The sequence below is a fragment of the Canis lupus genome, chromosome 28 (genome assembly GCF_048164855.1).
Source record: "Canis lupus baileyi chromosome 28, mCanLup2.hap1, whole genome shotgun sequence".
NCBI classification, from domain to species: domain Eukaryota; kingdom Metazoa; phylum Chordata; class Mammalia; order Carnivora; family Canidae; genus Canis; species Canis lupus.
Genome location: NC_132865.1, coordinates 26,149,011 through 26,162,439, shown reverse-complemented (window position 1 = coordinate 26,162,439; position 13,429 = coordinate 26,149,011). Strand labels below are relative to the sequence as shown.

The window sequence follows — 13,429 nt, the reverse complement described above, 5'->3', positions numbered from 1 at the left end:
TCTTGATTTTTCAGGTTAGACCTTCTCTATCAACTTTTCACTGCAGGTGATCAGGACAGTGCCCTCCTGTGGCTGGGCTTCACCTTACTTTTACTTTTCCTGGGTTGAATCCCTGTTTCCTAGAACCAATGTCTTTCTTTGTTGGCTTATTCTACTGCGGTTTTTTTTTTTTTTTTTTTTTTTTTTTTTTGCTGTTGTTGTTGTTGTTGTTTGTGGAGCATATCCTCAAGTAATCTCCCAAATATGCAAGAAGTGCTCCACTTTCAGCCTCCCACACATTCCTGCCTTCAGAGTACCTGGCTTCTGCAATTCCAGAGTCTTTCTTGGGTTGCACAGCCCAAGACAGCTTGCTCCTTGCAAGCTTCTCCCCTGCAGGCCCTTAGCAGAAATAAGATGCAACTCAAGTAGGTCACTTCCTTTCATCCAGATGTTCTCAATTTCCAACAGTTGGTTGACATCTCTCATCTGCTTCCAGCTTCCTCATTTTTTGTCCTTACTGACTTATACTAGAATGTGATTTTTAAAATTTCCTTAATCTAATTTTAGTGGGATTTCCACAGGAATCACAAATAAAAAAGGCATATGTTCATTCTGCCATATTTAATTAGAAGACCCTTAGGCCAATCTTCAGATATGAATAAAAGTGGAGATTGAAAGAGGTTAAATAACTTGCCTGAGGCCACACAGGAGAAGCTGAGCTGGAGTTAAACTTTGAGATCAGTTTGACTCTAAAGGCAGTGCCTGCAATACCTCATCAAGATCAGATGTCCACCCTTTAGGAAACTCCAGGATGGTCCTAGAAACTTGAGACCAGAAACAGCAGGCTACAGATTCCTTGAGGCTAGCTGGCACTGAATGGCTAGGGGCCACTGCCCACATCTGGAGCTGAGCCCAAAGTCCAGATACCCTCACCTCATGAAAGTGAATTTCCATCTTTATTCTACACACCATGTTTGATCCAAGTCTCTTACAGGTTTTAAATTGTCTAGAGGTTTCTATTATTCACCCATTTATAAGTGGGGGATGCCCCTGGACTTCTGTTTCCACCTAAACAAGAGAAACTTAATAAGGAATATGGAAAGTTCTATTTATCTATTCCTTAATAAGGAATATGGAAAAGTTCTATCAGCCTCTATCGAATTATGGAAAAATAATAACAATTGAAACTAAACGTATAGCCTATGGCTACTGCCACATTTTCAGGATATATACTCACATACCTGAGCTCTGGTCATAGCTGTTGACATCAGAATAGCACTTGAGACAAAGGCTGCCCTCAGGAAATGCTGCAGGGAGATGACCCACATAAGTATCACCTGTGCCATTTTTCAGTAAATGTGCTCTAGACACTTGCTTGACGTTTATTATTATGAGACAGATACATGAGAGGGAAGGTATTGGAGGTGGAGAAGCCTTTGATCAAGCAAAGACCAAACCACCACTCCTAGTCTCTAGATTACCCCCAAAGGGCTATGTCATTTATAAATGGAGTCTTCAGGATGTTGTCTGGCTTCTTCCTCTGTGCTCATGAGTGCCAAGTGACCCTGGCTTTTCTCCATATTTCACATGCCTTCCCCAGATGAGTGGCTTTATGTTAGAGCACAAGAAATGCTGCCCATTAGTCTCACAAATTCTCTTTCATTTCTCATTCGACAAATACTTACTGAGTATGCACTCTATGCAAGGCATTGTTCTAGGCACTGGAGACCCAGCAAAAAAGAAAACAAGCCTGCCCTTGTAGAACTCACATTTTGGTGGAGGAAACAGATAGACCTGGGCAGAATTTACTTTTCTCGGTTGACTTCCAAAAATATAGCAGAAATTCAAGTCAGGAGGTCACAGACTTCATGGAAAACATATTGCTACAAGACCAGGGAAAAATTCCTTTTACAAAAGCCAGATTCTGAAACCTTGAAGCTGGAAGCCCATACAATTTCCTTACCAGACCCAGGACTTCTCCCAACAGCCCAATCTCTTGACTTGACTCCTACCTAGTGATTCATAGATATAAATTAGTATATTCTCTGCCCTTCTCTGAGTTCTGGGGCTGTAGCTACATGGTACCACACACCAATATCAATGGATTTCAAACTATTTTATTCATGTCTTACAGTAGAAGTACATTTTACATTGTAATCCAGCTTCCTTTCTGTACAGGATGGATATAGAGATAGATAGATATGAAATATATACTTTTGTTTCCAGTGTACTTACATACAATGTACACACACATATGTATATACATACACATCTATCTACACTAGAAACAAAAGTTTCACATATCATTACCGTCTTCTTACTTATGTAGCTCACAGTACTTACTATTTTATTTTTATTTTAACAATGCTGGTCATGACTCCTAAACTGACTTCAGTGGCCCATAATAATCCATTTCATGGCCATTAAAACTGCAGTTTTTAAAAAGTGGATCTTGGTAACAATAGAAAAAATTCAGTCCCAAATCTTTAAAATAACCATGATTTTAAATAACTATGTGTTTGGGAATGTGAGGAAAGGTTATGGATTTGTATTTACATTTTTCAGGTACCTCTGAAAACTATTAACAACATCGATCTTTAGATAGGATATGTAAGAATTTCAGGTTTTTGCAGAAGTAGGCCACACCCATACCTCTCACCATATTTTCCAGATGAGGCCTAGAGCACCACGATTTGGCATAATTTTTTAAAGATTTCTTTCTTTTCTTTTTTTTTTTAAAGATTTTATTTATTCATGAGAGACACACACACACAGAGAGGCAGAGACACAGGCAGAGGGGGAAGCAGGCTCTATGCAGGAAGCCTGACATGGGACTCGATCCTGAGTCTCCAGGATCAGGCCCTGAGCTAAAGGCAGCACTAAACCACTGAGCCACCAGGGCTGCCCTGATTTGGTGTAATTTTGATCTTGATCATAATACATAAGCCATGCTGATCATCAGGGAAATAGACAGGGTCCTACCATGTGCTGTACCTTCGGCCACTTCAGGTGATTCTACAGCTAATAGGTTATTCTTAAATAGCAATGACTTGTCACTCCCATTTCGTGTTTTCAATTCCTCATCCCTTGGTTATCATCTCACTAACATACACAAATCCAACGCTCCATTATTACCTGTTGCAGTTTCAGAAAGTTTTGGCTGATGCTGAGCTGTCGGAAAAACTGAAACTTGAGGATTATCTGTAAAATCCTTATTTCCAAGGTTACCACCACCTCCCAGAACAGCATTTTGCATTTTTCTTATTGCTTAAAGCATTGTGCCCCTTCACTGAGTACAAACTACCCACTCTCAGTCCGTGCCAAGTCCTCACTCAGGAAATTATTTACATTTAATTTTCTGAATGGCAGAAAGAGACTCAAACAAATTAATGACATGCATGCTGATATTTTCCTTCTTACACAAAGGTACTTCCCACTAGTGCCTAAACTAATAACCGGAGATCTGGGCTCCTCTCCCTTCTCCTTTCGGTGGGAAAGGTGTTTGCCTGAGGTTGGAGAGTTGGGATCTAGCGCTTCTGCCAAGCTGGAGGAAACTTGGGATTTCATTTACCAACAACTTCTCCCTCTTTTGCCATAATTGGAAAGTATCTCAAGAGACTTGAGTGTATGGAGAGAGTCCTGGATCACCCTCCTAACACAAAAATCCAGTGGTCAACTTTCAGGAATTTCACTAGCCATGTGTGGAACCCTCAATAACTTGAAATCAGCCATGATGGGAACACTCACCACAGAAATTGTCAAATACTACAGATCAGAGTGTCCAAGTCCTACCCCCTATGCCAGGCTGGTTGCTGGACATCTATCAGCACACCACTGCTAAGCCCTCAGGGCAACTAAATTTTGAGGGCTCTGAGCACAAGAAAGGTACTGTGGGAGTTTTCTGGAATAGCAATGCTAATCACCCCTCCCTGCTTTGGCCCCATGGGAGCTGACACATTTATCTGCTTACCTCCTCCCAGACCAGAAAAGAAGTCTGACCAGCCCATGTGTGAGGAGCATGAAGAAGAACGCATCAACATCTACTGTCTGAACTGTGAAGTGCCCACCTGCTCTCTGTGCAAGGTCTTTGGGGCACACAAGGATTGCCAGGTGGCACCCCTAACTCATGTGTTCCAGAGGCAGAAGGTAACGGAGCCTCTCCACCCCCTGCGGCTCCTCCTTTGCAGCCCCTTCTAAGTGCTTATGTGAGTGGCTCCCTTCACTGAAGAGGACCGCCCAAGCCAGGCAGCCCTGAGGCTAGGTGGTGTGAAGGGTGGAGTGGGAAGGGGTGCACTACTGGTGAGCACATGGCCAGTCAAGAGATCTCCTGGAGAGTAAGGGGACTGCTAGAGAGGGAAGGGGTACCAAGGGCCAGGAAGGTGCACAGATGGCAAAGGTCACTGTTTTTTGTGCTGAAGTTGCTGAAGGCAAGTAGTGTGTTGGCACCTGGTCTGAGCATTTGAAGTTCAGGTGATAGATACGAAAAGGATAACTTTTCACTCCAGTCACAGAAATTTTTCTTCATTCACTAACAAAAGGTTGTTTGCCACAGCCCTCCTAGGCCTTTTATCCCCAATTCCTATCGCATTAGGCTTTAAGACTGGGTTTGACTGGCCTCCTAGCCTTTCCACCTAGGCCAGTTGCAAAAAGGCCTCCTTGAATTTGGCATATGCCCCCATCCCAGGGCCTCAGCTTCAGCCTCAATGCTCTCATTGTGACCAACTATAGTTTTTCCCCTGGCTTATTGCTCACCTGCCAACCTGGTTCAAGTAGCAACTTGCCGATTTCGTGCAAATAAATATGCGGTTGCATGCTCAGATAGATGCAGCAGCTCCTGTCATCTAGAGTGTGAGCAGCTCCATAGCTCAGCTTCTTTCTGTGAAGAATCATAGATTCCAGATTTGGTCAGTGTCTTACTATGAGGATCAAAGTGGGAATCAAATTTGAAAGCCAAACTTTTGGGCAACACCAGCCATAACCATAACCAGTAGCTGCTAAAGAAGCAGGGTTTAGCAAGTAATCTATAACATTTATTTATTTTTCAGTCCACTTATGATTTATTTCCCCCTCTTCCTCCTACACTCACCCACCCAGCTCATATCATGGTGTGTTAGAACTGAGTGGCATTTGTTTCATCCTATTTCCCTAAGAGCCCTAGAGACTCCTATGGGATGAACATAGGACAGACTGGCAGGACTTCTTCCACCCTGTTCCTGTTTGGGCAAAGCGGCTTCACTTTTACCTACTGGAATTTCATATTACCTTCCTTTTGAAGAAAGGGTTCTGGAGCTTTAAAATATTTTACAACCACTGTTCTGGTCCAATCTTCTCATTTTATATCCAAGAAAATTAGAGTCTAAATTGATTACATGTTTGCCCAACATCATAACGAAGTTAAAAGCAAACTTGGACCAAGCAGGTAGGTCTCCTAAGTCCCCACTGCCTGGTGTTCCATAGCCAGTCTTGGAAAAGGGTAAATACAAACAATGGAGTCTCTTTGTGTCAAAAGAGGATTTCTTTTTTTTTTTTTTAATTCTTTATTTTTTAATTTATGATAGCCACACAGAGAGAGAGGGGGGGGGAGCGCGCAGAGACATAGAGGGAGAAGCAGGCTCCGTGCACCGGGAGCCCGACGTGGGATTTGATCCCGGGTCTCCAGGATCACGCCCTGGGCCAAAGGCAGGCACTAAACTGCTGCGCCACCCAGGGATCCTGAGGAGAGGAATTTCAAGTTGGAAATTCTCCCCTAGAATATAAAAAATAGTGAAAGGGAATAAAGTGGAAAGGAGAAAAAATGGGTGGGAAATACCAGGGAGGAAGACAAAACATGAGAGACTCCTAACTCTGGGAAAAGAACTAGGGGTGGTGGAAGGGGAGGTGGGCGGGGGGGTGGGGGTAACTGGGTGATGGGCACTGAGGGGGGCACTTGATGGGATGAGCACTGGGTGTTATTCTATATGTTGGCAAATTGAACACCAATAAAAAGTAAATTTATAAAAAAATAAAAAAGAAAAAAATGTTTAATGTTTAATAAAAAAATGTTTAATAAAAAAACAATAATGATACTAAGAAAAAAAAAAAGAAAGAAAATTCTCCCTTAGAACCAATGACAGTTTCACATTTGCAATGATTTAGTCTAGTATGTATGTCTTTGTGCAACTAGCACATAGAAGGTACACAGTATGTTGGGTAAGTGAATAAATGTGAATTAAAAACTACATTTCCCTAATAAAATGGATCCTGAGTTACGCTAAGAAAATAATTCATTTTCAGTCCCTGAATTTATAAATAATATTCATAATTTCTTAGCCTGAATATGCTATTCTGTATCTATAGTCTATAATTCAGTGTTTAAAATTTTTTTAGCAGGGTCACAGTCTCTTAAGAATTTGGTGAAAACTATAAAATCTCTTCCCAGACAGATGCACCTTTATATACACATCTATACAAAATTTGATTTACAAGGGTAGGTGGTAGACAGACCTTCTAAGCCTTATTGTTATTACCAAGGGTTTCAATGGACCCTGGATTAGAAATCCATGAGGACAATACTGTGATTTATCCAAAATCAGTGATGATAAGAAAACTCCTAAAATCTTGCATCTCTCTTTTCCCTTCATTAGTCTGAGCTAAGTGATGGCATTGCAGTCCTTGTGGGAAGCAATGATCGTGTCCAGGGAGTGATCAGCCAGCTGGAGGACACCTGTAAAACTATTGAGGTAAGTCAGGCAATTCCAACCAAGTATAAACAAAGCCTGAACTCCTGGGGGGTTGTGACTGCCCACTGCCACAGAATCTTTTCTTACAGAATGACCTCCTTCCTCATATAACTCTAAAACATTCTCCTGGCCTCAGGAAGAGAAGGTACCACATTAGTCAACAAGGCAGATTTTGCCACATTTAGTAGGGTGGTTGCGATATTTGTTGTTCTTTTTCAGTCAATCCGTTTTATAAGATTGACTACAACAAAAATCAATCCCCAGTAACAAAAATGAGTGTGGTCCACCATGGTAGCACTATTTCTTTGTGGAAATCCAAACGGTCTTAAGAAATGTTTGTTAATGCTTTAGAAAATCCTGTGCAGGTTCCAGCTGCCTATCTGAGTTCTGTGGGTATGCAAAGTGGATAGCAGGAGGAGAAAGATGTGTATGATGGTAGTTAGAGAATGATTCAGTAGCTGGGAGCTCACTCAGACCTGAGTACTGGCTCATTCATCCCTGCCCTCTGCCTGGCCCAGTGCCCGGCACATAATAAACATTCAGTACAAACTCAATGAACAAACGCATGAATGGCTGGCTGTTTTGCTCACACTTAAGTTTGGCATATAAGAAATACTGTTAATCCACCCTTCCTCAAGATCAAATATAAACTGTGTAATTGCTGAAGGCAAAATGCTTGAAGTCTAAAGAAATTTAGCTATGTGGCAGATATCTTTTTAAGAACTGAAGATTCACAGACTAGTAAAGCCAGGCCCTCATAGAGGGCGGGTGCAAGACAGCTGGGTGAGTGCAGGTCTCTGGAACTGTAACCTGGAGCCATTTATTACCATCTCCCTGCTTTAAATTTTAGGGTTACTTGTTTTTTTCATTTGGACCTCAGATGCAATGCTGAAGCATTATACTGCTTACTCTGTGGCATATTGTCCTTATTGCTATGGGCAAGACACCTCTTGTTAGCTATTTATTTCCTGTTATCCCCATTTCCCACTCTCTTCTCTGTAAATAACCACTCTAATATCTTTGGTGTTCCATTTACCTATACTCCTATAAAATCTTTGTTGTTTTATATTCACATCTTCTACTTTTATAAATGGTATTATGCCGTATTTCTCATTATGCTTCTTTTTTTAAACTAATCATTAGGTTTTAAGATCCATTTTCATGTACATTCAATCCCTTAATTTCTCCTCTGTAAAAATGGGGCATAGTGCCCACTATATAGCGTCACTGTGAGAAATTAAATAAGCATAAACAAAATGCTTCACACAGTGCCTACCATATGGTGAGTGCCTGCCAAGTACCCTGTTTTCATTATTTTATCATTAGAAAGGCAAATTCTATTAAAAGCCAAAGGCTGGTTCCTAGATAATAATTTCAAGACATTGGCCATAATCATCTCATTTTAGATTTACACATCATTAAAATCAATGTCCTCTCTTCTCCATACTTACCTTCCTGAAAAGATCACAATACATCTGGGACCCATTTATAGAAGGAAAGCTTTCTCTGGGTGAAGAGCCCAAAGAGGTTACAAAATGGACAATAGAAACTCTTTTCTTTTTGCTTATTTACAGGAAAGGCCAAGTACAACTTAATCAGTAAGCCATGAATCAGCACTCCAGTGTGGTACCATGTTGAGTCTTGAGCATATAAATAGGAGTATGTTACTTGTGGGCAAGTGAGGTCATCTCTGTACTCCTCTCTGGTCAAGCCTTCATCAGAGTCCTCTCTCGAGGACGGAGAGGCTGCAAAACACAAGCAGGAGAAAAGCTCTGTGGGTCACATTGGGCCTTGAGCAAACAACTCAGGCTCATGTAGCCAGCATCAGAGGACATTGAAAGGACGAGGAGAGATTTGACAACTGGTTTTCTTCCTGGAGGCGGGTCAGACACACAATAGGGAGCAGCTGTTTTCTCTTTCACCGAGAACAAGACAAGAAGGAACAGCTTTGACATTAAGTCGGCAGAAGAGATTTAGTGCAGATATCAGGAGGAACTTCCGAGCAGTGCATGTCAGGATTACTACCTCTATTATTCCTGATAAAAACATTCATCAAACATGCACACTTTTGTAAGTGCTTTCACAGGTTACCAGAAAAGTGTAATTGTTCCCTGCAGGGCTTTCCGATGAAGCTGTAAATTGGCAGGGGTCGTAAAAATGTCCATCCCTTTTACTTATTTATTTCACTTGAGATTTTACTTTAAGGAGACAAAACAATATAGAGTGTATATATTCATAAATAACCCTTCACAGACATTTAGAGGGGGAGAAAACCCCAGGAACCAAAAGGTCAGGAGCAGTGTGAATAGTGGGACTATATACTCCTTACATATTCCTTATATATTCCTGTATTTCGCATTTTTCTAAAGTGAGCCTGGCATTTTTAATAACCAGTAAAATAAAAAATGAATGAATGTGGCCCAGATAAGCACAGTTCTTTCAGATCAGCTTAGGTGGCTCATCTGGAAATGTATTGGCTCAGAGCCTCATGGAGGTGGTCCCTGATCTTATGATCCCTACTTGATGCAAATAACCTCCCTTTGAAGAGGCCAGAAACCAGAGACACTGCCACAAATGGCCATACGGTGCCCCTGTAATCACCAAGGTGATCCCCATAGAGCCAGGGCCATACCAGTGGGCAAAACATCAGAGGCTCACTTTGTGCATGCCAGCCTGCGAGGCAGCATGCAGTGAAGCACAGCAAGTTCTTGGCTTAGAGTGAAATGGTCCTACCTTGCAGAGCAGGTGAATTCTGCACCAGAGTTTAGGTCACAGAGCTCCTGTGTCTCCCCTTCTCCCTGAGGTGGTTGTTTTCCTTCCTGACTTTGCTCACCACCTGCCTGGAAACATTTTCTGGGAAGCCACCGGTGGCTCCTGGCCAGGGGGTGGGGAGCTGTTGTTAAAGAATTCCCTCTTCTGATTGGTGAAGAACTCCTTAGGGATGGGAAATGGAGTAGTCCCTGGTTGGGCACTATCCTTCCCTAATTACCTCACCTCTTCCCACTTGGGGCCCTGACACCTGCCCTTTGGTAGGAGTGTCCATCCCTTGTACATGTCTAATTTTGTCCTCGATCATGTAATGTCTTGCAGGGCTGGGCTGGACAGGCACTTGGCCCAGGACCAGCCCTGCAGAGCTGCTGAGCTTCTGCTAAATCACCCTGTGGACTCCTTCTTATCTTTTAAAAAATAACGTATACTGTTGATGTGAGTTTCCAATGATTCTGAGTGGCTTTGAGAGGACAACAGTCATGAAAGGGGAGTCTGAACTGTGTCAAAAGGGGAAGTGGCATTTTTTTTTTTCTCATTGCTGTGGGCTGACAGTGGGTAAAGAAGCCTAAAGTCTTTTCAGCATTGCTGGCTGAATGTGGCTCAGACTAAGATGTTCCAAGAGCTCTGGACTGCAGGTTGTTGGAGGGCCTTCTAGGCTGTTTTAGACAAGCCCCGCATGGTCTGGAACTACTTGCCTTTCCAAGCTGGGAAATGTTCTGGGACAGGCTGGGACTCAGAAAGAGGGGTGCTGGTTGGAGTGGACCAGTCCACTGCCTCAGGAGCTCTCTGCTTCCAGAAAAATGTGCTTCGCTTTCCTTCCTCATCCCTAGAAATCAAAACCTCTGTTTTACAGTCTTTATGGAGGGCGATTATCCTATGTCACTGGATACCCAAGAGAGTAGGCTATTAATACTGGCCCTCCTGAGGCAGGCTGGTGGGTAGGCCTAGAAATAATCCTGTTTTTTATGGGTATACATCTAAAGGGAACAGTTACAAGTTGAATAATAAATATTTGATCTTGAGCCTTTCCATTATCTGAAAAATGACAACTTTAATAAGACCCTCCGATGATTCTGCAGTTGAAAACAAATCTATTGTATTTCCAAAACAATAATTCTATCCAAACAGCTTTTGGGATATTGTCAGTGCAGTTACAAATATGAAGTATAAAAATAGTAAGAACCATGTTAATAAGCATGCTGGAATTTTTAAGGCAACATTTTAAAAGAATAGGTTTCAGAGTTTGAATTTTAGCTGTTATTTAATTATATGACCTGGGGAAGTTACTTAAGCTCTTTGTCCCTCAACTTCCTCACTGGTACAGTGGGGTTAATAATATATTCTTCACAGTGTTATTGTGATGACTAAGTTGGGATAAGAGGCACATGCCAGAGGCTTGATAAGTGTGTTACCTCATATTATTCTCACAGCCAGCTTGAAAAGAACACACTGTAATGATGCTAATAGTTGTTTGAACCACTGGAGCATCTGGAGCATCTTTTAAGTGGTGTCAGAATAAGACTATCAGGGTCTTGGTGGATTATGATGTGGGGGTAAGCAACCTCCTTCAGATGGAAAAACTGAACATGAATGGTAGAAGATATTAGTCCTATTATTTATCTAATAGGTAAATATTTACTATATTTATAATTAATATAAATAGATAATATATATTTATAGAAGAAGCTTGGAGGTAACTTAAAATATTGGCAAAAGTAGATGAAGACTCTTCTGGGAAATGCGTTGACTCTCCAACATGAACAGGAGCAAAATAAACAACTGCTCAACTCGCCATGGTCTTGTGGCTTTCACTGAATCCAAGAGCTCAGGTCAGGATAGGCTTGCAGGGCTCTCTGACTTAGAGTTTACTCATGGAGCTTCTAAATGATCTGGACAAACACTCCAGGAGTAAGCTTTAGAGATCCCATAAATTAGAAAATAATTGTGCTAACATGAAGCGGGTGGCAACATGGTATGATAGAAAACAGCATGAATTTGGGATTCCCCAGTCCCACGGCCATGGGGTAGAGTTGCTTGGCTGAGCACTGCACAAGGGCACCCCACTGACAGGAAAGGGGCCAAACTCCAGCTCCGGTACCTGGAAAGAACATGTTATTCTCCTTTGTCTTTTTTAGTGTAGCCTGGCGGAGACCCAGCTTCTCACCTGAGTCTGCCCTCATGGGACTTCTCCCAACTGCTAGGAATTGGGGCTTTATGAGCAAAGGTTTGGCTGATTTCCTCAGGAGTATCTTCCTACTTTAATATAGTTCTTTATTTATATTATTAATCTGCTGTCTGCTTTTTTCCCCTTCTTTTGGGGGTGGTTGGGGGAGAAAACCCTATTTGGCTTAATGCAGAGAATTCTGAGGTACTGTATTTCAAATGAAGCTGAGTGTGGACTTCCAGACGCAGAGCCATAGCACCAAACAAGCCTGTGTGTCGATGAGTGGTGGAGGAATGTGGTAGGGTATGTGAATGAGCTGGGTAGAGCCACAGTTGCTCAGTGACAAGTGGTGGGCTAAGAGCTTATCTTCAGCTCTATTTTGGGCACAGAGGCAAGTTCCTTACATGGTAAGAGCAGAGGTTCCAATTATCTTAGGTTTTCCTGTCATAGCCCTGGCACATTCCCAAGCTAGGATTGACATTGCAAGGCCAGGACATATAATTTATGTCTTCATGCTGTAGATGACCACTCTGAAACTCACCAGGAGTGGAAAGAGACATCTTATAGACTGAAGACTGCAATATCTCTACATTTACCTCAAGATGTAGAGTCTTGGAACTGTACAGTCAAAAGGGACTCTGGCAATCACCCAATCCCATCCCTTATTGTACAGATAAGAAAAATGTCCTGAGGCTAAGTGGCTTCCCTACAGTTGCATAGTTGTTCTTTGCTGTTCTCTTTTGAGTACTGAATGAAGCAGAGGCTTGGAGTATCTACTGACATATCTATTTTATGGGAACATAGAAACTTTTGAGGACTGAATATTCTTAGATACAAGTCATATTTCATTCATTCACTCAATCATTCAGACTATCTTTCTTGTGTGTACACTCCATGCCATACTCTGCACACATAATGCTGGGAAGTGGTGATGAACTAAATAGAAAAGGTTCCTGTTCTCAGAAAGGTTTTGTTCTGGTAGGGAAGTTAGACAATAAAACCAATAAATGACAAGATCATTTCAGAGAATAATAAGTCTCTGGGGAAAAGGTAAGCCACTGAAAATCCAGTCATTAGAAACAATGGAATGATGGTACTTTGAGTGGTGGGCTATATACTCTTTAGTAAAAGATTGTCTATTGTTGATTTTTTTTTCCCATGGAATGCTTCTCTTTGCAGCTGCATAAATTGTATCTTAGCGCCACTGGAATATAAATGAGGTTAAAAATTAAAGTGTGTCAGTTTTAACATTCCTACGAAAGCAACAGCTAAACAATGGGTTTTAGAGAAATATTAAAGGCTACCTACTCACTTCTAAGGAAATGACCAAATGATTACTTGATTTTTTTCTTTTTAGCCAGATACTATGAGATTGGTTAGAAACAGATATTCCACCTGTCATCATTTTACCATTTGAATATGAACAGCATAATTTTCCCTTTATAAAATCACCCATTTTTGGTATATTGCATCCATACTGGGCTCACCTCAGAGATGGGATGAATCTTATTTTTATTCAAGGACTACAGACAACTTTTATTTGGTTCTTCTAAGAAGCCAATATATATAACTGTCCTGGCAGACCCAGGAGGTAGGTCACCTTGCAGTGGAGGCTATGCATCAGAATATGCTTAGAGGCACATACCTAGTGCATTTATGATGGAAGTTATTCAGTTGCTAAATGCACTCACACAGGTGCACATGTGTCTACACACAGGACACAGGGACTGGAGATATCAAAAGAAAGAAAATGGAGAATATTTTTAAAAGATAAACTTTGAAGGTCAAGAGGTATATA

At 41.6% G+C, this 13,429-nt stretch overlaps 1 protein-coding gene across 9 annotated transcripts in view; it reads left to right on the top strand.

The window, feature by feature from the left end:
* TRIM55 (tripartite motif containing 55) overlaps positions 1–13,429 on the top strand; it is a 44,843-nt gene that overhangs the window by 3,717 nt on the left and 27,697 nt on the right. For all 9 annotated transcript variants that reach the window (XM_072804422.1, XM_072804414.1, XM_072804416.1 and 6 more), the window contains exons 3-4: positions 3,960–4,125; positions 6,603–6,698. In XM_072804422.1, coding sequence (XP_072660523.1) covers positions 3,960–4,125; positions 6,603–6,698 — 262 coding nt within the window. The remainder of the gene's footprint in view (positions 1–3,959; positions 4,126–6,602; positions 6,699–13,429) is intronic.